General features: G+C 44.4%; 2 protein-coding genes across 2 annotated transcripts in view; one reads left to right on the top strand and one right to left on the bottom strand.

Moving 5' to 3' along the window:
* eeig1b (estrogen-induced osteoclastogenesis regulator 1b) overlaps positions 1-4,491 on the bottom strand; it is an 87,027-nt gene extending 82,536 nt beyond the window's left edge. Inside the window, exons 1-2 of the mRNA XM_063210383.1 lie at positions 4,362-4,491; positions 3,598-3,897 (exon numbers count right to left, since the gene is read on the bottom strand). Coding sequence (XP_063066453.1) covers positions 3,598-3,743 — 146 coding nt within the window. The 5' untranslated portion in view covers positions 3,744-3,897; positions 4,362-4,491. The remainder of the gene's footprint in view (positions 1-3,597; positions 3,898-4,361) is intronic.
* A 7,037-nt stretch (positions 4,492-11,528) lies between these two features.
* The window catches only part of slc25a25b (solute carrier family 25 member 25b), a 44,006-nt gene continuing 30,999 nt past the window's right edge, over positions 11,529-24,535 (top strand). The window contains exon 1 of the mRNA XM_063210379.1: positions 11,529-12,460. Within this exon, the coding sequence (XP_063066449.1) occupies positions 12,065-12,460 (396 nt within the window). The 5' untranslated portion in view covers positions 11,529-12,064. The remainder of the gene's footprint in view (positions 12,461-24,535) is intronic.

Genomic DNA, 24,535 nt, shown 5'->3' with positions numbered 1-24,535 from the left:
CCCCAATAGTAGGCCAACAACTAGTAGGCCAGACACCTGTGTGCGTCTTGTCTGGCCTCAGTAGCCAGCTTAACCCAGATATTTATAAACACAAACAAAGCTGCACTACGAGTAAACGGCAGCTGTCAACTTTAACGCTCCCCACCTGCATGGCAAGCAGAGAGAGCATGCAAGCTGACACTGACCAGAATGGCTGACATCAGCATAGCACCACACACACACACACACACACACACACACAAACACACACACACACACGACAACAAACGCTCTCTTGTGTTCTTGTTGGGGACAGAACGTTCCGGGGACTTCAGTGGCCAGTCCACCACCACCCCCCGCTACAGCCGCCATGTCTAAAAAGCAATGCCTAACAAGGTGTGAGGGGGAAGATGAGTGCCGCTGAACCGGGCGTTTTTGTAGTGTGGTGGTGACCCCCCTCCTGTCAACGCCCCTTTGAAACTCAAACTGGCGTCTTCTGCCTTCTGTGTTGGCAGATGGGGTTTGTGTTACCGCCCTTACATTGACAGATCAAAGCTTGTGGGGAAATAAACACTATGGGTGGAATAAAGCGGTAATAACTGCAATGTTTACACTCTAAAAGGAAAGATTGTTTTCATGTGTGTTCATAACTTACGTATCTTATCTGGAAATCTATGATGTCAAATGTTGGTGTAAACAAGAATTATGACTTTTTTAGCCGTTGCAACAGCTGCACTTTTGCCTAAAAAATAAACCACAAACAGAAATGACGAGGGTCATGCATCTTTGACTAAAGCTTGGTTTTAATTAAGAAATGACACAATATACTGTCACTGGACTGGCTCCATTTATTTGATGGCTTCTTAGGAAGACGAGAAGCAGGCAGCAATGAATCATCTTTGCAAACGAAATGACACAGACATGTGATATTGTGCAGAATGCAGAGGTCGCGTCTGAAACAAAACTAAATTTCCAAGATATTCTAGATGTTTTCAACCACCACTCTCTCTGTCTTTGTCTCTCTCCCTTTCTCACTCATTAAATCCCACACTGAAAAATCCACCCACCACATTTCGAAGCATGCAGTGTGTTGTGCATTTGAAAAACAAACAATAGTCACTGAAATGCACTGTGCCATGCGACTCTGATTTGCTATGTCACCCTGACTGTGCCAGGCCCAGCATCCATCTTCAGATTGATTAACCCCTTAAGACACAGCATTATAAATTAGCTGTTACCAGAAAGGCAATGACTAAGTCATAATGTATTACTAAAGGCCCTGTGCGCTGTCATAGTAGTGTAGTGCTATAGTAGTTAACTTTCAATGTCTATTACAGCGTGCCACAGGAGGTACGGCGTGCATTAAGGGGCTACGGCTTATTACCATGGGTATCGTACATGGGGGTAAAGTGTGACTAAATCACCAGGGCCCCAAGTACATAGAGGGCCCACACAGTGTTTGATTTATGTAAATATATGGCTAGGGGGGCCCATTGGAGATGATTGTACATAGGGCCCGCAATAGACTGCTACAACTCTGCTTATTACATAGACAAACAGTATATACACATGTATACAACTGTCTATGGCTTAATAGAGCCCTAATGATGTTTCAGCAAGCTCGGAGGACAGCCTTTTGATGACAGCAGCTCTCATTAACGAAGCCAAGAGAGGAGGACTCTGGGGCATGGCAATCATTCATCTCAGAGCAACATACGCATGTGTATGCGTACAGAGATAGAAAAACACACACGTCACGCACACACAACAGGATGCAGATACACATCTCTGTGTGCGCAGAACTACACACATACATGCGCACACGCACACACGCACACACACAACACACGCACACTCACACTCACGTAGTGCATCCACCCACAATACAGAACCGAGCATACATACGTACAAAGACACAGAACTTTGCTCAGTCGGACAGTCGCAGAGCTCTAAAATAATGCGCTGGAAAATCTACTTGGTCTGCCGGCAAAGCAAAGCAGAACCGTGTGGTGTGTCTGTGTGTTTACGCCAGCAGCCCATGAGTCACGGCAGGCAGGCAGCAGCCTCAAGTCAGACCAAAACACTGCCAGGAGGAGAGGAGCGCTCCTGTAAAGTGGAGCAGCACCAGGGCAACACACACACACACACACACACACACACACACACACACACACACACACACACACACACACACACAACAGAGAGAGAGAGAGAGAGAGAGAGAGAGAGAGAGAGAGAGAGAGAGAGAGAGAGAGAGAGAGAGAGAAGTGGCACAGGGGAATGAGTGTATATTGGCAACCCAGTTGAGACGGCGCTTTGATCCCCACTGCAAATCGCAGCCTAGCATCAGCCACTCAAGCTGAGTAGAGTGGGATTCAGATACCCCTTCATCACACACACACACACACACACACACACACACACACACACACACACACACACACACACACACACACACACACACACACACACACACACACTTACCGTAGCGCAACTGCACACACACACGCACGCACACAAGAGCACACACACGCTCACGCACACACACGCGAAGACACACACGCAAACACACACACACAGCTGAACTCCAAGTGCATTCACATTGCACACATCTTCCAGCTCTCCATATGAGGCCAACAGGAGCCTTATATCCAGAGCTGGCACATAAAGATCCAACTGCACTACAACTGTATTTTATGTCATAAGCATTTTTGATAGACCAATTATTTCAGTCTCACAGGCACATTGCTTTCATAAGGAAAAGTGTACTACTACATTACACAAAAACTGCCTCATGAATAGAAATTAAGGGTTCGTCGAACCCAAATTACACATTCTCCAAAATTGAAACGCACATGCCTATGCAATATTCAGGACCTGCGCCACATGGACTTCAAAGGGAATGGCGGGGCGACTATTGTGCACATACTTTTCTGACTGCCACGGGGCATAATTAGAAATTTCCGATTCGCTTTTCCAAGCCCCCTAAGGAAGTGGGTAATAGTGTGGCCACTGGCGGTCGGTCACATAATAAACCATCGAATATGCATAAATCCAAAGAGATGACTGCCTAGCCAAGGCCAACACTTACAAGGTCCTCTATTGTATACACATGCTATGAGTTCCTTGGCACTGGATAACACTGATGATAAAGCATTAGAAATGCATAACTCCAAAGTAATGACAGTGTAGGCCTACATTTACAAGGCCTTCTACTACTGTGCTGTGCATGTGCAGTGAGTGCACATGTGTACATGTGCAGTGAGTTCTCTGACATTGGATAACACTAATGACGAAGCACCAGAGATGCAAAACCCCAAAGAGATGAGGGGGGTCTAAGAAGTACATGTGCCATGAGTTTCATGCCCAATGAGTGGCACTGATGATGGGAATGACATTAATGATTCAATGTAAAGGAAAAGTGTGTGCATGTGCTGCACGCAGCTCCATCTACCCCTGCTCTGCTGACCAATCATGATTTAAAAATCTGGGGTATATCTGGGGCAATTTGCACTTCAGAAGCACTAAATATTAAATATACAGCATACACCTTCATGGATACCATAAGAGCATCAAGGACACATGACAGATGGAGTCACTGCACTGAGTATCATTTACCTGGATGATGAGATGGCGAAATCTCCGCCGTCCAGTAACCTAATTTTGCAGAAGAGCATCCCATTGACGAAGGGCACCGCCGTCAGCTCCTCCAGCGTGAAGTGGATCTGGAACTTGAACTTCTTCTTCTTCATTAAAAACGCCATGTGTGCGCACAAAAACAAACGTACAGTATATGCCTTGGTGCTTTAAAAATAATTGCACGATAAACCCGGGTGAAAAAAGGAATGTATCAATCTGGTGCTTGGAAATCCTTCTTGAAGTTGTTATCTTGGTTCAGCATCTTCTGCTGGTTTGCACCTGCAGAAAGACAAATTGCCACGGGGCAAGTTCAAAACAACACAAAATACTATGTATTTGTGTCAAAACAAGCAAACAGTGTAGCAATAATTTGCACTCCTCCACACCCTATGCCTCTTCAGTGCCTAACCTACAATTAAAATAGGCTGAACTCCTCGGCAAAGCGGGTATATAAGCAGCAAGCAGAATATGCGCTATGGAGAACTACGGATATTCTAGTCAGAGAGTCAGTTACAGCCAGCCAAACCAAACTACTGCTCAGTTGTCAGAGCGAGTTTTATGTCAGATAAGGCAAGTCAGATGTTTTACCACTTTGTTCTACAAGTTTCAACAGAACAGAATGAAAAATGTGTCTTCTCCACCCAAAAGACAAGACAACACCACAAGACGCACAGCCTACAAGTAAAATCCAACATTGAACCGCGGCGCGTGAAGTAAACTCGGGAGCCATAGAGCGTACTTACATGTGCCTGACTTTATATCGACCAAGCCCGAGGGTAGTTGTTCAGTAGTAAATTGAAGACCACCGCTGCCCTGACCGTAGTCACAACAGCAATCTGTCCCAAGTGTCAGTCAATCCCCGTACTTTGGACGTGCTGTAGTGAGCTAATTTGAAGACTCCTCCTCGAGTCGGCAGCGGGGAGAAGGACCGCCCTTCCAGCGACGCGTGGACTTCTCAGCTTGAACATTAAACATAGCTCACCAGCTGTTTGATGACACTGCTCAGACAGAAACACAGCAATGATCGAAGAAGACTATTTTCTATTTTCTTCCGAGTATTTTCCCATGGTTAAATGGATTTGCACTCAGGCCCTATTACGCACACAAATATCTAGCCTACATCTAAAGGCACGTTGAGCCATTGTTTGGGAATTGAAATAAGATCAACACAAGTGTCTTTTTTTTTTACCTTTTCCACTAGGCCACTATTTAAGCGCGAACTGAGCAACAAATTATACCCAAATGTTTTTCTCCTGCCATTTGGCAAGCACTGGCAAAGTGGCGGTTTCATTTTTGAGCGCGCGCGTAGCGTCCTCTGTCGGTAGTCTGGAATGTGTGACATGTGGGACTAGGGCTCGGGATATAAAAAAAGTAGAAGTACTCTTGCAGGTGTAATTACAACACTAGTGGTATGATATTACATAGGTTCAACTTTGTAATAGCATAGTGTTGTAATTACAGTATATCCAAAGGTAACGCTTTATAAAAAATGGATGCATAAAAAGCATTATAAAGACTTAGCAAATAATTAACTAATGATGAACAAAACATAAACAATGTTGACAAGCATTAATAAACATTTATACAACTCTGATTAAAAAAAACCTGTGTGCAATTTAAGCCACACCAAAAATAGGCTAAAGAATTTCAATATGGCCTACTTATCTTGGGGCTGCCCTTTTGGGAACAGAATATATGGGGATATACAGAATATAGGCCCGACAAGAAGCATACAGAATAATTGAAATGCAATTAATTTTAAAGAACAAATAAAAACATGCAGATCCCCATCCATGCACGTCAGCTTTTTCAGGTGTTGCAGACCTTCTATTATTATTCATTTCTTTTATTTAAGCTAATGGCATTCATTTCCTCTCTTCTGCTGGGCGGCCGCGGTAGAGAGAGAAGGCCTCGCATCCATTTGCCTCTTGTAGCTAAAGAGGATGAAGAATGTCCCACACCACAGCAAACAACAGGATAGCATGTATCCTGACCTTTGCAAGGAGGAATCCCACCAAGCAACCCAAGGAAGCAGTGCAGTGGAGTGTATGCTCAGGGTACCTCAGTCATGATCATGGACAAGGGGGAAGTGCACAGCCTCTTAGTGCAGATGGGGTCGCCGGCGGGCCTATATTTGCTGAAAATACCCAACTACATCATAACAACATTGCTATGACATTACCAAGACCCTTAATAACGGATTGAGACATTGCCATTACAATTTTGGTGACAGTAAGGTTATAAGATCTAAAGGTTAATTACAATGCCCCTGTTAAAAATATGTTGTCACCAGAATGGCAGTGATCAACAATATAGCCTATTACTATAGAGTCTGTAATGATATAGTAGTACTACGGTAGTAAACTTGTTTCAATGTCAGTGCCCATTATGCCTACTCTTTGATACTCTTGTATATGGGTTTTATAATGCATCTTCCATCTGTCAAGACAGAGATGATTGAGCATATCATAAGCTACCTCTCATACCCCTTGGAAGATAAGCTTAGTCTGATAGTCTGATCTGAATGATTACATAGGCCTAAATAATAATCAGTATGTATAAATCAGTCAGTATAAATAAATCAGTCAGTTTAGAACCACTACATCTTTCAATACATGTAGTAATACAAGAACAATAATAGCATTCTGTGTTTTTTGTATTGTATTTTGTTTTAGGCAGAGGTGGAAAGAGTACAGAAAATGTGTACTCAAGTAAAAGTATCTTTACTTTGCCTAAATCCTACTCAAGTTAAAGTAAAAATACCCATCTAAAAATCTACTCAAGTAAAAGTAAAAAGTACTTCACTTAAAATGTAATTTGAGTAAAAGTACTTAGTTACTTTTAATTAGCTTTCCTCTTGAGAATGTCATGTTTCTTTTTCTTGAATATCGTCCTTCATAACCTCTATCTCTTGCTTGGCACCAGCCATCATCCAATACATTGATACAGGATAGTAAAATAATGGAAATGCTGTGTGCCATCCTGCACAATCTTTCATTTCCGGCAGGATTGTGGCATTATTGTGCGTGGCATTTTGTCTCTCAGTCTATTTTTTTTACTCAGTACTCAGGCCAGGTTCCAGTGTAATTGAGTTAAGTACTTGGGTCAAAATGTACTCAAGTACAAGTAAAAGTATTAATTTAAAAAAATACTTTAAAAGTACAAAGTATTCATAAAAGCTACTCAAGTACAATACTTGAGTAAAAGTAATTAGTTACTTTCCACCCCTGGTTTTAGGATAGCTTGGTGATGTAATGCAGGTTTGGGGTGGGGTGGGGGGGGGGGGGGGGGGGTCAGGGTTAGAATTGGGTTCACATTATATTTTATTTGTTTGGGAAGGATATTTAGTATATGGTATTCTGCCAGGCTGGGCCAAAGTTATCAGAGGCCCTGTCAACAGGGGACTATAATATGGTTGGAGTCGGGCCCATTTTTTTTGTGGGGTCACAGAAGAACTCAAGGGCATCAGAGGAATCTGAAGAGGTCAGCTAGTTGCAGCCCTTCTGGGTTGTATCTTTGGGGCCAAGTCAAGTCATTCCTCTGGAATCTAGATGGACAAGACAAGGTTAGAATCATATGAAACTCCTGTGTTGATTAAATACCAAAAAACTAGTGTTTATTTAAATATTATTAACAGTATTACTAGTAAAATACTGGTGACAATTTTTCTCCTGCATTCTCTCACCACGGACACTGAACACAGACCACCATGATAATAGGCAGACAGAAACTGATGCACATGAAAATAACTTGCTCAAATCCTCGTAGTCCATGGCAGGATTTTAGGTATTTCCACAAACATACAGTAGATGGCGCAAAAAGTTAAGAAAGAAATGTCTCTTGAAAGTGGTTTGGTCCTTGCCTGATTATCATTGACTTGCAATCGCCAAAGGTGTTGCGTCACTACGAGAGCGCAGCCTGGCTAGTTTGGTCCATCTCTTTTGCATGTTGTTACATTTACTTTTCTTCCCCAGTGATCCAAGAACACAAGAAATATACACAATTCTTCTCATGGTGGCAATTCTATTTACAGTACAATCAGTTTGGCACCAGACATGAGACACAAACAAATATATCAGATAGCTTCAGGAAGAAGGGGGGGGGGGGACAAAGATAACATTAATCACTACTCACACCAGCACACTAAGCCATTATATTGACAGCTGGGTGACTGGGTAATAGTACCTGGATGTGTGTGACACGATCCTGGTGTCCTAGAGTTCTGGGTGCGAAGCCAGGACAGGGCAACTCTTCTCACCTTGGATGGCTTTCCTTGAGGTCACAACAGGTGTACCCACTGTGCGAGCCATAGGAGTGAGCCATCCTGGATCACAGCTAATTTATAACAGGGGCCGTGTCTTACTGAGATATACAGTAGGTAATCCATCCCAGGATAGCTGAGCCTGCTGCAAAGGGCATCAGACTGTGGTGGGTGAAGTGTGGAATGTGGGGCATCCTGCATGGGAGATGTACACTGTGTGCAGAATTATTAGGCAAACAAGTGTTTTGACAATATCGTCCATTTTATGCATTTTGTCCGACACCACCCTTTATGGACATGAACACCTATTGGATTTAAGCATTCCAGGTCATGCATATTGGTGTAATAAGAGACGGTGTGATCGAAGGAGCCCAATACCCTAGGCCTATATCAGTGCAAAATTAGTGTGCATAATTATTACTTTGTTTTCCTCTGGGAAAATGAGCCACAAAAGAGATCTAACAAACTCTGTAAAGACTATAAACAATTTTGAAGTCTTCTAGAAGGGTGTGACTGTCTTGAAATATTGGTCACATCGATCTAATGCACCGTTACAAGCCATCAGTGTCACATGACATGTGCCCACAAAGTAACTGCCAGATTGAGAAGAATTGAAGATGAAACTACCATAAAACTATTACCCTGCAGTGCTGTTATATTCCAGAACTGAAACCTACATCCAGTGTCCACAAGAACATTGTATTCAGCACTCAGAGACATGGCCAAGGTAAAACAGGTTGAAACCTGAAGACCACTCAACAAGAAACTTAAGTCAAAACTGGGTCAAGAAATGTCTTTAGACAGTTTTTTCAATGGTTTTATGAACTAGTGAAAGTGACTGTTAATGGACCAGGTTGATGAGCCTGTGGCTAGATCAGTGATGTGCACACTCAGATCAGTTCCCGAGTTCCACTCAAATACCAGCAGATTACTGCATAAATACCATTGTCTTTGTAAATGATGCGATTTTCTCCCTCTAAAAGATCCAGCCATGGGTTCATCCACCCTGTCTGTCAAGAGTCACTTTCCCAAGTCCATAATACCTTTGAAAACTCTGTCCCCAGGTATTTTTGACCCAGTCTTGACTTAATTAACTTGTTGAATGGTTGTCTGGTGTCATCCTATCTTACCTTGGCCATGTCTCTGAGCGCTCAATACCCTGTTCTTTTGGACACTCTGTGTTGGTTTCTGTTCTGGAATATGATAGGACTGTAGGGTAATTTTTTTTTGTAGCTTCACGTTAAATTCTTCTCAATCTTTGGCAGTGACATTTCTTAAGAGACTGATGACTTTGTAACGGTGCATCTGATAGTTCTGTGCCAACGTGACCAACATCTTGCTAATTTCAAGACAGCCACATCCCTCTAGAACACTTCAAAATAGTTTATAGACATGTCAGAGTTTGTTAGATCTGTTTTGTGGCCCATTTCCCAGAAGAAAACAAATTTGCCTAATAATCATGCACACCTGATATAAGGTGTTGGGCACCTTCGACTACATCCCCATCTTATTATACAAATATGCATGACCTGGAATGCTTAAATCCAATAGGTTTTCATGTCCATATAGATTGCTGTTGGAAAATATGCATAAAAAAGACAATATGGTCAAAAAACACGTTTGCCTAATAATTCTGCACACAGTGTATGGTGCCAGTTGTGTGAGGGATGCCAAGATTGTGAGGCACAGCCAGGGGTCTCCCGCCTGAAGAGGTCAGCTGGTGTGATGGCCATCAATAGGGTTGTGTGTATCAGGACAATAATCCTGGCTCTTATGTGGTCCGAGCATTAGCTTTGTTCACACCCCAGAGACCTGTGTTTGAAGCTGGGCGAGAAGGCTCTCCCCCGTAGCTTGCGAAATCCCATGCTGCTTTGCACAATCGTTCCGATCTGAAAGACGGCATGGAAGCTCGTCCCAAAGTGCTAGCCTGAGGTAGGGAGTCAATCCGAGTGCGAGGAGGGGTGGAAAGATGATGATGCATATCACTTATTCAACAAAGCTGGCAGTTAGTTTGAATAAAACTGACACGGCTGGCTATATGGACAATGTATATGGCCAATAAATGGCCATTGTCAATAATAAACCACACCTCTCCTATGAGAAATTCAGTAGACCGTGTCCAGACCATGTCTCACTTGTGATAATGCACCAGGCAACTTTCTCCCCATCCCAAGAGTTTAACCCCTGATGAAGAGGAGATACAGGCAGGAAGTGATCCACATTTACCAGAGAATTGCATTATGTTACATCAGGGTTTCCCAAACTGGGGTGCGTGCACCCCTGGGGGTGTGCGGCCTGCCATAAGGGGGTACATGAGCTGAATAGAGCAATGGTGGATATGTGAGTTTTTCTCCAGCATTAATGAACATTAAGTATTTTTTAATTGTATGGTGAATTGCATGCTGAAAAGGTCCATGTGTAGTTTAACTCCTAGACTACTGGAAAAGAGGATTCCCCAAAACAACTGTGCAAAATGTGCGTGAATCCATTCTTGCGTGGCCATCGGCACACCAAAATATTCGCTTGGGGGGTGCGCAGGGGGAATAGTTTTGGAACCGCTGTGTTACATGTAAGTGATTTATTTATTTTTATTTTATTTTATTTATTTACGGGGCGTGCCTCTTGAGATGAGACATCTCATTTTCCATAGGGTTCCCTATTAGATTTAGACAAACAACAACCAAGGGGTGGTCTATTGCCAACAAAGTGGTGATAAACCTTGTTGAGTTAACCTCAGATTAGAATACATTATTCTTTTTATTAATGTCAATGAATTTACAGATTATGACACAACCAGGTTTGCCACTTCATCGCTTTGTATAATCGGCCTGGTATACCGGTATACCCCTAGCTCAGTGTTTCTCAAACGGTGAGTCGTGGCCCACTGGTTGGCCTTGAAGGTATACCCTGTGGGCCTTGGAATCATTTTATAGAAATCAAAATAATAGTTGTGTGCATGTTACTGTTGACTATAGCTATTTGAGTTGAATTGTTTACTAGCTCAGATGTCGATCCCGAACATTTGAGATTATTTCAAGTGGGCCCAAAGTTGGAATATGGGCAGGGCATCCCTGCCCTAGCTCTTGTAATTTGACAGTGTAATGCTATGGTTTCACCCGTTTCCTTAAAATATGTAAACGATAAACATTTCAATAATAGCCCTAGTTAATTGCTTTCGCATTCTGGGTCAGACAGCATCTCACATTCTCCCATCACCAGTGTGTGTAGTCAACTGTAGTAGCCTAGGCCCTAAAAGGGATGGGCATATGGCCAAAGTCCCGCCCTATCGCACGAAGCCGGCATTTGACCCGCCCAGCACGTTCACCACGAACTCACGAAGCTTTGTCACTGGTCTAATGCCAGTTTGTTCAAGCCGAGCCCACATGGATCGCATGGATATATTTTTCACCGCTCTCGCTTAACAATATCCGAATGATTATTGAGTGTATTTGAACTGTTAAGTGATTTCTATTAAAAGAGACAGTCATTTTTGCTGTAATTTCATAGTAGCGTTGGAATCCAATTTGCATATGGGGTTTTTATTGGTTACTGAAGCCATCCATCAAGTACAGTCGTCCACGCCTCCTCCACTCATCTTCGAAGGCAGTTAATCATTTCCTTTCGAAAAGTCCGCCCTACTACACCGGCATTTTTGTTTCATCAGCTGTCAAGTCTATCGCCAATTCAAACGGAGGAATTCAACTTTTTTCATGTAAACAGTGGATCGGACACTGGAACGTCCCAGGCGGTCGAACTGGTCTGTAAAAATCAAATCCGATACGCCCAGTGAAGCGTAGAAGGAACATTTGTGTAGCTACCGGCGGCAGCGCTCAGCTGTGCTGACTTGGACGGCGACTCAGCATCCACCTCATCACTGTTCGATCGGGCGGAAGGAGACATTTATGTACAGTAAATGGCACAGGTAAACGTAGATAGTTAGGGTATAAGTGACAAGCCGTGTGTATCAGTGAGAGGAGCTGCTATTTTGAACTAAACTGGCATCTCAAATACCGGCATTTTAGACAGCCACGTGACGTGACGTGAGAAAATTACCGGGTAGCTTAACAGCTAGCCCACGGTGGTAGTGGGGACTGCCTGAAGTAAGCAACCGATAGTCGGTCGTATGTGACACGTTTTTTTCGGTTCATCAGCAATGTACGGCAAACAGGGTTTAGTTCACCTCATATGAGTCACACCGTTCGTGCCCACATGATGCATCAACAAGGGTCGCTTGTTTCTCCTTTGTTGAGCGGGGTATTCTGTCAGTGTCGCTCTGACGAGTCTCACCAGGGCGCCGACCCAGGAGGAGGAGGTGACGGTGGCACTGGCACTGGGGCTGCGACTGGGGCACCGACGATGCCCCCCAATGAGACACGGGAATGCCCGCTGTCAGAGTCAAAGGATGGAGGACTGTGCGACACCATGCATAACTGCCCGGTTTGTGGTGGACCCGAACAAGAACACAGACTGAAGGTCTTGTTCCAGATCTTGGACGTGAATAGGGACGGGGGTATCTGTGTGAATGATCTCACCATTGGCCTCAAGAAGCTGGGAGTCCATCGCACAGAACATGAACTCATGGTGAGTAATCTGACACAAACATCAACCCTTATCTTCCCTTAACTTCTTTAACCTCCCTGTAAACCTCAAGAATGGCAGGCACCAAAGTTTTGAGCTGTTTGTCAGCTGTCATCTCGACGATGCATACAGTAACATTTAGATGTCACAGTTGGCCTCATCTTACCTGAAAACTGCAATGCATTTATTTGATAGGTAAGTTGCTATTTGACTTATAGGATTGCACTGTTTTCGTGTCCAAACTATTGCTTTCACTGCAACTGTAGAGCAGAAACTGCAGTTTTCATACTCCCTCCAGCACAGTGGAGGACTTTTCTCAAAACATTGTGTGGAAGAGAGTAAAGTAGGAACAGCTGATGCACATGTGGCAAAACGTGCCATGATGTCAGAATAGCTCAAGTAACAGCGGCACTCCAATTCAGCTTGGAGCACACATTCCAAGGACAGTCACAGTCTCCTTCACCCAATCCACACTTTAAGGTCCCGTACCAGAGATAGGTGCTCTAAGCCGCTCTCAGCTGACCCCCCTATCTAAAGCCATGGGAACTTTGAGACTACAGTGGTAGGTAGAATACACAGAGTCTCTATCAGCATCGATGGATTTCATTTCAATGACAACATCCATGACACCCTGCTGGTGCATGATAAGTTCTATGTTATGTTGGACTCAGACGCCCTGTGTTCAAAAGATTGCTCTTTTGTTTTCTCTCCTCTGGGGGATTTAGGGATCACCTTGGTGTATTTTGAATTCCTCCTGGTGTAGGCCAACACACGGAGGTTGTTTTATGTAAACCAGCGGGGCAAATAACCAAAGAGCTGAATTTGTTTGGGATTTACTAGCATTTGCCGTCAGTTTATAAGCAAACAGTTCCCAGGTCATAACCCTTCAAATCTCCTGAGACATTAGTCCTGTAATTGTGTTGTAGACGGCTGCCTTGTTTAGTTCGGCTAACTAGTTTTGCATTGCTTAGGAGAGTCTATAACCAAGACGGTCCATTTGAATCATGTGAGCTTGTTCAAACATACACTTTCACACACCTGTAGTTGCACAGCTTCGTAGGATGTTATCCCAGTTAGGTTGTCGTGCAAGTATAAAAAAGATCCCTTTGCACCAGCAAACTTTTAATACGTTTTGGACATTTGACCTCGGGTGGAATATTTTTAAAACATGAATCTTATGAGCTTGAACATAAACCAACCACCCAGGGAAGCATGCATGAGCGGGCCTTCTGGATCCAGACCCAGGGAAGCATGCACGAATGGGCCTACTGGCAGGGCCGGCGCTAGGCATTGGCAGACCAGGCGGTCGCCTAGGACAGTGTTTCTCAACAGGGGTGCCGGGGCACCCTGGGGTGTCGCAGGCCTCCCTCAAGGGTGTCGCAGGCCTCCCTCAAGGGTGCCGCGTAAGCGAAGGTGATAAATAAATTATTTAATATAATACATATTTGTCTAAATTGATAAGTTAATGTTAGTCAGTGGAATCTGCAACTTTGAACGTAGGTCGTGTGACGTCTCCAAATGTGTTACTTTTCTAAACTTGTGTGGTATCGGATGGAATGCCATGTTACGGCTTGTTGGTTTGGGGTGCCTTGAAATTTTTCATGAATTGAAAGGGTGCCTCACCTAAAAAAAGGTTGAGAAACACTGGCCTAGAATGCCAAATTCTCGGGGGCACCTGAAAGGAGGACGCCAAAGTAGAACGTCAAGCAAAATTTAACATTAAACTTGACACTGACAATGGTTATTCATGGGCTTTCATCATATATGCACTAGATAAGCAGTGCTCGATCCGATGTACAACGCTATGTCTACAGATGCCAATTGCTAAATTCTCAAAAAGGAAAGGGTGTGTTCACCTAGGGCAGCAGATTGACTAGAACCGGCCCTGCCCAGTGTGCTCATATCCAAGGGGCCACGACAAACCAAACTCAAGTAGCATAGTAGTAGTACCCTAAGTATGTCAGACAAAAAAAAAAAAAAGGGGGTGCAGTGGCTCAATGAACTATGTAAGACACTGTACTATTGCGCTGCCGACCCTGGTTCGTCCGACCCGAGCTCCTTTGCCGATCCTTCCCCCCTCTCTCCCACTCATCTCCTGTCACACTCTCCTTCACTGTCCTAAAAAAAGGCATATTTTAGAAGCCCAAGACATCAAAAAAAACATTCGGGGCATCCCAGGACGTTCAGGTCCTGGTGATGTGGATGAGAGGGGTCATAAACATTTCTGCCCAGGGGTCACATTTTTCCTTCATCTTCCACAGCTACGTACCTCATCATTGCCCTTTGGTCATTGTCATTTTTAAACGTCCCCAAGCAAGTGCGCTAGGAAGAGGTCCCAGTTGGAGGCCATAAGACCATAAAAGGCCAAAATATCAGTGAGGAAGCACGTCCCCATGGTGGCTCATCATAGTAACATCAAATTATGAGCGTGGTGGTGGGAGATGGCATGGGCAGTTTTGTGTGGGAAGAGAAGAGGGGCTGACGCTGTTCGGCACGTACTGCGGCTTGGCCAGAGACACTGATCTTGACTTCAGCCCTTGCTCGAGGGCCCGAGCAATTAAGCAGGAGAAAAATCCAAACAACTCTGCAGCACAGTGGTCTCCTGCAGTCCCCACACAGTCACAAGGGAGAGTGGCTCTTCTTCTTCTCTCTCTCAAGTTACAGAAGGGTCCACACGAGCTGCCTACCCTACCCTACCGATTTTTCAGTAGCTCCACTGTCACAAGAGACAACCGAGCGATGATCGTCTCCTTCTACTTCTCTCTCGGTATCTGTCTCCCTCAAAAACACACACACATTTGCATAGGGGAGGAATGGAACTGGGCGCTAGTCTATGTTCTTGGATTATTTTAGTAGGCTCTGCTCCAGTGCACACACCCAAATACCCCGTATGGTGGGGTAAAAGAAGGAGGAGGTAAACAAAGTCAGACAGTGTTCCAAAGCCAGTGAATCTCAGTGTGACAAGAGCTAACTATTTGAATAATTTTGTTTTCTTCAGCTTAAAACTGAAAGCGGTTCACACAAACCCAAAAAACGTACACAGGTTGCACACAAGAAAAATGCAAACAACTCTGCTCTTCAGCACCATGACCTCCCCATAGTCCACAGTCACAAGGCAGAGTCGAAGGATGACCGTGAAAATATCTTGAACGGTCAGATTCCTAGCGCTTGACTAATGAACTTAAGGCAAACAACATGTCTGTCTACCTACGGACCAGGCCGAGGGGAAAACCCCCAGATTCAGCTGACTGATCCACATCTCATGATCAGATCCAATTCTCCCACATTTCGTCATGTCAGAAACACTTCTCATGATGATGAAATCCAATAAAGTCCATCAATGTGGCGGCCCGGAGTACGGTGTGTTGTATATTTAAAACGCAATTTTGTCGTCAAATTTATTTGTCAATGACCATGACAAAGCTCTTGATTCTTGAGTCTTAATTCATTGCGTTGCAGTTAAAATGCAGATGGCTGCCTGGGCGTGGGGAGGGTTTGGACAGCAAAGAGTTAATCATAAATAGCCTAGTAGGTGCCAACACAGCTGATGGAAATCTCTGGCATCTGTTATTAAGATGTAATAAGCAACAATAACGCCGCACCTGTGTGGGTTATTAAGTCCAGTGGGAACATTGAGGGTGAGGATTGAGATGTGAAACACATGATGCCATATAGGAGCGCTGTGCTGTGCTGTGCTTGACCTTGCCGATGGCCAGGAACTCTCCCAAGCTGGGATACAGGAACACACACACACACACACATAGACACACACACACACACACACACACACACACACACACACACACACACACACACACACACACACACACACACACACACACACACACACACTTACTCTCCCACCCAGGCTGGGATACACACACACACACACACACACACACACACACACACACACACACACACACACACACACACACACACACACACACACACACACACACTTACTCTCCCACCCAGGCTGGGATACACACACACACACACACACACACTCTCCCACCCAGGCTGGGATACAGATAGCCTGGAATGTGGCCTAGTTTAGCGCTCGTCCGTCGCGCTCTGGGAAGTCACGAGACCCCCAGTGCCTCTCCTTGCTCGAGAGAGCGCGAGACGAACGAGGAAAACGTGAGTGTGTGAGACGTGGGTGAGTTCGGTAGGCGTGGGTGTGTGAGGGCATGCTTGAGGAATTCAGCAGAAGGCTGTGGTCATTTGAATTCAACATTTTTGTATTGCAAAAAGACAGAGTAGGAGAGCATGACGTGCGTCTGTTTTTGTGGCCATGCGCATACTATGCACATCACATCTGCATCAAAGTATACAGAGTTTTTTTCTGATGAAATGCCTGTCTGACCCTTACAATTACTGAATAAAAGAAGACCAAGAGGAACTTAAGTGTCCCTACTTCGTGTGGCACTTCAGACACGCAACAAAAAGGGAGAGCGAGGTGTTGAAACAAGAGTTCTTTTTTTTTCACCCTCAAAAAGACAATAAAAGAACTTGGCATACATAGGCTTTGAGGAATGAGTCCATTTGGCTATCCATTCAAATGTGAACTCACAGCCTACAGGAAACCGTCCCATTGTCCATCTGATGTGGAGCTGAAACGGGCCATAATGGAGTTTGCTGCGTGCTTCTCTTTCATTGTCAAACCCAACACAAAAAAAACGACACCCGGACAAAACCCAGTTACCGAAATTGTAACAAAAGGGTTGTCATTAGCATCAAGGTGTTACATGGCTCGCATGTAGAGACTTCATCCATCCTAACTTCAATCACACCTTTTTGAAAAGGCTCTAGTGCAATGAGGTTAGTGAGGAGGACCTATCTCTGACTTGGTGGTCTTGGAATACTGCCATGGATGTAAACTGTGCCCGTGAAGCCTGCCATTGTTCTGGGATTTGTCCCAGCGCTTTTGAACAATATGGAAGCTTCCAGATAGATTAACTGGATTGGGCATGCGTTTCACTACTGCTACGCTATGCTATGCTATGCTACCGTTTCTAGTTGAGTTGGTCAGACTTGAGTTAACTTTCTGATCTTCATGAGATATACTGATCTTCCGGAGATGTACTACTACCACATTATGGACAGTTACAGCTAGATTAAGTTGTTTTTGCGTGAGTTTTACTATGGTGACAATGTTACCATCATGTCTATTTGAGTCGACCTGGGCATATGTCGGTTGTTAACTTCTGCCTCTTTTTTTTAGATTTTAGTGTTTGCTCTAAAGAAGATGTACCACAATATGGAAGGTTTAAGATGGATAAACTGGACGGGGAAGCAAACGTATTGCATTTTTTGGCCTTTGGCCTGTTTGTTTTTCTCTCTCATTAAAATTGGATAAGGAAGCCAAAATGAACCAGTGCAAACAATTAAGCTGCCACTTAAAGGCCTCCTCCCTGCATTGGCACTGACCACTCCTATTTTGCAAAGGAAATTGGACCCATTTGCAAAAAGCCACAGTGACCTTGTGCAAATGTTGTGCAGCGCAGAACACTTTTTTTATGCCAGACTCTGAGGTGATGATAGGAATAGCCAACAATTATCATGTACCATTTGCCTGTTTGGTCAGTGTCCTTTGACGACGCTGCTCCACATTTTGACAGCTTGGTCAGACTAGACGCTCAGACTAGAACTTGGCAGTAGTGATAACCAGTAGTTAACCAGTAGTTATAACCTTTGGTTATAAAGCTTCTGTCAAATGCAATGTAATGTAATGTAGTGTAACCAGGCTGAGACATCACAGCCTGAGTGTCGTCCACAATACACACAGTAGTCAGCACCAAGTTATGGTCAAGTGTGTCTGTTGGATCAGTTTTCAGTTGTATGAGTCAGTGGTGTGGTTGGCCTGCTGTGTGTGTGAGGAGTCAGTGAGGCCAAGACTACTGCAACGCTGTCTAGACTCACAGGATGTCATGGAAGGCTGAGAGACAAGAAGGAATGGGGAGCTCACACCATATTCACATTGGAACCCATACGCTTATACACACACACAGACACAGACACAGACACACACACACACACACACACACACACACACACACACACACACACACGCACACGCACACGCACACACACACACACACGCACTCGCTTGCTCAGGATGTCATGCAAGCCTGAGAGACAAGAAGGAATGGAGAGCTCAGACCATATTCACATTAGAACCCATACGCGTACACACACACACAGACACACACACAGACACACACACAGACACACACACAGACACACACACACACACACAGACACACACACACACAGACACACGCACTCGCTTGCTCACATACCCTCACACACTAACACACGGACACATACACACACATACGCCCTAGATCTTAGAGGAGCAAAGCTAGTTATTTAGTCTGCTTAGTTACTGGCTGGGACACATCACATCTCAGCAGCTCAATTATATCGTAATTACTGCAACATGCCTACAATTTCTTCGAGCTCTTGATGTGGGGATGTTTCAACCTGAAAATCACACATTTTTTGGAGATTCTTTTGTGTATAATGACAAAGTTGATATCGCTGGAAACTTTCTCTTCACAGTTTCACAGTCTCTGGTCCTTGTCACCATGTGTCACTATTATGCACATTTTAACTTTTATTTTCTATGCTGATGTGGTTCAGTAGTAGTGTCTAGTAGGCCGATGCAGTTTAAATATCTATGGGGACAATATCACTGTGACTGGTGTTTAACTGAAGACACTAGTTCTTTTTAAGAGATCTCTTTTGGGCTTTTTCACCCCCATTAATAATCAAACAGGACAGTTGAGCGAGACGGAAAATGAGTGGGGAAAGAGAGAGGGGACATGGATCGGCAAATGACCTCATGCCGCAATCAAACCCGGGTCGCCAGCACAATGGTATAGCGTCTTCGCTCACTGAGCCACCGTGCGTCGGCCCCCGAAGCTAGTTGACTTTGCATAGCTCTTCACTGCGCAGGCAGGGCTGAGGTACTGTAGCCAGGCCAGATGTTTTGGTTTCCTCTTGGTTTCCCGGCGGCAGGCTCTCATGAAAGGCCTTTTAGGGGATGCAGATGAGTACCATTTGCATTCAGATGCACACAGAGTCGGGTGACAGAAAGGGCCATGGAAATGCCACCAGACTGAGAGAGCAGAGGTTTACTGAAGGGAGGAAAGTCTTCTCTTTATTTTTTTTTGTTTTTTTGGGGTCTTTTACAACTTTATTGGTTACAGGACAGTTTGAGAGGTGGACAGGAAGTGAATGGGGAAAGGGATGGGGAGGGGTAGGCAAATGACCCGGGTCGGCCGTGTGGCAGACGACTGCCCTATAGGTTGGCCACGGCACGGCCGACAGTCTTTTCTCACTTCCAGCATTTCAAGGTGTTGGTTAGGCCGCAGTCTTTTTTTTGAGGTTTGAGTTTTTGGAATGCTTGTTTGAGAAGTCATCTTTGCTTATCTGCTGTCATGTGCGCATTCCTGTGTGTATTTGTATTACTATCTATTTGCCTCTGTGTCTTTTTGTGTCTAGTGCGGTGACTTTACTCTCAACCTCTTTTCGCAAACTTAACACTCAGCCTCTGTCTGACCCCATACTTATCGTGTGTGCGTGTGTTCTTTCTCCCAATGTGTCATTGCAATTGGAACATACAGCCTCTCTGTGAAGCAATACATTCACCAGGTGTACATTTGCCAAGTGTGCATACCTGCGTATATCTGCTCCTTTGCCTATGTGTCTGAATTAAAGTCAGTGAGTTTGTGTACATACCACCATCTCCCTCCAGTCTCCTAATCTGTCTTTGCAAACCAACACACAGTATTTCTCTTGCTCTCGCTCTCGCTCTCTCTCCCTTTCCCTCTCACTTTCTCTCGCTCTTGCTCTCTCTCGCACTTGCTCTCTCTCTCTCCCCCCCAGTCTCCCAATCTGTCTTTGCAAACCTACACACAGCCTTTCTCTGACCTCAGCAGGCTACAGTACTTATCCACATGACTAGAGTGTGTAAGACGAGAGCCCTAAGTCGTCGTCTCCACCCGCACCCCCCCCCCCCCCCCCACAACACACACACACACCCTCAACCCCTCCTTAGTCTATCTGATCCCCCAGCCCGGCCCCCTTTCAGTGTTTATGAATGGGCTCTGCACGTGCCCAGCTCCACGTACGCTGGTCTCTCTGGAGACCCCCAGGAGAATGCATGGCATTGGCAGCCATATGCACAGGGCAGAGCAGAGCAGACCAGAGCAGGCCAGCGCTGTCTTACCAGCCTCTTCCCACCACACTCACACGCACGTGAGCTCCTGCAGGTCCACACTGGGTGTGTGTGTGTGTGTGTGTGTGTCGTCTAGTAGGTGATAGTTCATCAAAACACTCGTCCCCCTCCCTCCGAGTCCTTCCAGAGAATTTCCCTCCTTCTCAAACCGAACTGCCATGCCCTCTTCAGCAAGTCGTCCCAAGTAGGATGTGAATGTTTGGCTGGGGCTTAAAGCCAAGAGATGAAACTACAGGAACATTTATGTTGATATGTTTTAGGTCTATTAGATCTGTTGTCTGCCATGTGTACCAGATAGAAAGCCTAAAAATGAACATGATGCCAAGGACGAACATGAATACTCATGGAATGACGAATGTGCCAACCAAAACCCCTCTGTCTGTCTGTCTGTCTGTCTGTCTGTCTGTCTGTCTGTCTGTCTGTCTGTCTGTCTGTCTGTCTGTCTGTCTGTCTGTCTGTCTATCTATCTATCTATCTATCTATCTATCTATCTATCTATCTATCTATCTATCTATCTATCTATCTATCTATCTATCTATCTATCTATCTATCTATCTATCTAAAAAACTAATAGGAAGAATTTTGGGAACCAAACCCTGCGGCTCTTTTTCCACTTACCTAACATTTTTTCTGCAAGAAACAGAAAAGATGGGGAAGTAATCTGAACAGAGCAGCTCAGTGTTGATTCTTTGGCCATACCTGTGCTGTGAAGCATGGCGACGGGCATAGAGAGAGGGAACTATTTTCTCTATTTGAGTTTTCTTGAGTTCAGTCAGTTTCTCTGAGGTGATTAGATTGTGTGTGTGTGTGTGTGTGTGTGTGTGTGTGTGTGTGTGTGTGTGTGTGTGTGTGTGTGTGTGTGTGTGTGTGTGTGTGTGTGTGTGTGCGCGCTGTAGTGTGTTTTGGGGTAAGTTGGAGGGGGGTTCAGCTTTGGCACGCTGCTGTAGGCTTCAGGCCCTCTCTGTTCTCTCTTCTTCTGTCTCTGCAGTCTGGGAACTCTCCCTGAAGGTTTTGTTTTTCAATACCCTGTGCCTGAAAAGTTAGACTCCCTTTACTTCGCCTCTGAGTCCTGGCCAAGTCGCCCTCAAAGACACCCAAGAAGATAGGCTGAATTATTAAATACCCCTCCCCCCTATCTAACACTATTTAACATACGTTTCCATTTGTGTATAAACGGGTCCTGCTCGCTTTTATAATTCACGATGCAGCTGTGTTTATGAAAGAGTTTTAAATCAGGACCGTGGCATTGCATAGTAAATACTTTTTTAACTCTCCTCCTTTCAGCTGGCATAAAACATGCAAGTGTTAAGGTGGAATGGGCATATTGAAGATGATCTTCTTACTAAGAAAAGTGAATTATACCCAGTGTGTGTTGGCACTGCTAACAGTTTAAGACACTTGAGTTACAGCATTTTTCTAGTGGTTATGCTCCAAACATTGTTAAGCAACTTTCCCTGGATGGTCCTGTGCTGGCAGTTTTACACACACAACTGTCATGTTACTTTAAAACAATCTTTTGAGCACTTTAATATTGATATTTGAGAGAGCCTAATTTTTGGCAACATTACTCAAGCATTTTTTTCACAATGTATTATGCCTTTTAACCCATTAACACATGGTGTTATAAATCTACTGTTACCTTACCAGAATGGAAACGACCAAGCCCTAGTAGTGCATTACTCAAGGCTTCGTGGTACAGTATGTCATAGTAGTGTAGCACTAGTAGTTAACTTTCCAATGAACACAGCTGGAATGGGGTGCATTATGGGGTTGCAGAATGGAGTGCATAGTAATTTTTATTTTCCACTCCTTACGATATCAAACATGACCTATGTTTAAGTGGAGTGGACATATTTATCGTTCTCTTTCTTGAATTATGAAGCCCAGTGTATATCACAACCCACAGTTTAAGACACACTTGTTTTACAACATTCTGTAGAGACGGTATTGCAGCATGTGTAGCTCCAAAGATTCTTTATCAACTTTCTCTGTTGGCTCTAAAAGCGATGGCACTGTTTACTGACCTTTTTACTTAAATTGTGTTACACATGTAACAACACTGAAAGAATAAGCTATCGCACACCAATGAAGTTTTTTTTGAGGTGCTGGCTTCTTGGGAGTTCAAATGTCAAAGACGATAAAGAAAATGCTGCACGTTTCATTAAAGTGATGTTTCATCTGTCTCGACTTCTTCAAACTTACAAAACACCAATATATTCTACGTCTGAAGAAGACCAGAGGGCCAAAACGTCACTTTTATAAAACATGGAGCAGAATGTGCGGCATGTTTATTTTCTTTAAGACATTACCATAATGCTGATTGAGCAATTTTACACTGTTATTTGACAAAGCCTAGTAAGTTGTTTGGCAAATTTACTCAGACATGATGTTGGCAATGTATTATGCCCTTGACTTTCAGGATGGTTGTTTGTCAGCGTCAGTCAGTGAGTTGTTGTTGTGAGTGCCCTGCAGTCAATGAGCGTGTTGTTGAGGATGCTTGTTGTTGACCGCAGTCAGTCATGGGATTAGGCTGTTAGCAGTGAAAGCTGGCGAGATGGATTGAGTGGTTGAGGATTGGAGGAGGTGGATTGCGAAGGGATTAAAAAAGATGTCAAAAGGTCCATTACCGAGAGTCAGTCCGCCAGTGAAGGCAGCTCAGTGTGAAGACTTATGGTCAAACAACCTTGTATGGCAGATGTCTCATGAAAATAAATGTGAAAGTTCAGCCATGCCAGGAAAGAAGTCCAGTCCAGTGTGTCTTGTGTTGGGGAGTAACAGGATTAGGGGCCTGAACAGAGGCCACACAAGACATTTCTTACGCTAATTGCTAACTTAGTCAACTGCCTAATAGGCTTATATTGTTCAAACACTTGTTTTTTCCAAGATGTTTTCCCCCTTTTTTGAAGTTGTGCTTTTGGCTTGTCTTCTGAAATTGTTTTAGGTAAACAACTCTGTTTTGAGCCAACTGCCTGAAGTACTCAGCTGACAAGTACTCAGTTGTTTTGCTTCTAAAAGCCAAAAACCGGTTAATTCCTTTGTCTCTCCCCCCTACACCCTGCAGTTTTTCTAGACTGAATACCACTTCTTCATGCTCAAGTCATTCCCACAGCCAATCTGTGTCTTCAAAGCTCTCTAAATGTCACTGGTCAATGTGTGCCTGTGCGTGTGTGTGCCCGTATGCCCGCTTGATGGGCCGCTGTTATTGTGGCAACACAGTCGGCACACCAGCCACCCAAAGCATTCTGGTGCATTTCGCCTCTGTGTATTATTTTGGGAAGTGATGTGGAGTGTTATGATTGCACAGAACATTTTTTGCATACTGTACACTTCCTAGCCCATACTTTGTGTAGTTCTCAGTTTTCGCCAGTTGAGGGTGCTATTTATCTGTTATTATTGGCCTGTCTGAAGTCTGTGCTGCACAACACCTGCACACACACACACACACACACACACATGCATTGCACACACGCATACACACACACACACACACACACACACTCGCACACATTTTTTCCAGTGCAGTGTGTTCGATGACCACAAGTGAGCGGTTGTGAGATGGCACGCACGCACGCACGCACGCACGCACCATAAACCCAAACATGCGCACGTGCACTTCTCCACAGAGCTAATTCTTGTTATTTATTTGTGGTCCTCGCTGGACAGCAGCACAGTGTTAATTATTGTAATTTATGGGTGCGTAGGACTCCCAGCTAGGCAAGGCGCAGGCTGTAGCGCTGAGCTAGGTAGAAGGGACCCAGGCAGTTATCCTTTTCTGCCTCCACACAGAGTTCATACTGTTGGAGAGAAAAGAGGGAGAGGAAGGGTGCTAG

Source organism: Engraulis encrasicolus, chromosome 11, assembly GCF_034702125.1.
Source record: "Engraulis encrasicolus isolate BLACKSEA-1 chromosome 11, IST_EnEncr_1.0, whole genome shotgun sequence".
NCBI classification, from domain to species: domain Eukaryota; kingdom Metazoa; phylum Chordata; class Actinopteri; order Clupeiformes; family Engraulidae; genus Engraulis; species Engraulis encrasicolus.
This window is presented reverse-complemented; position numbering and strand designations above follow the sequence as displayed.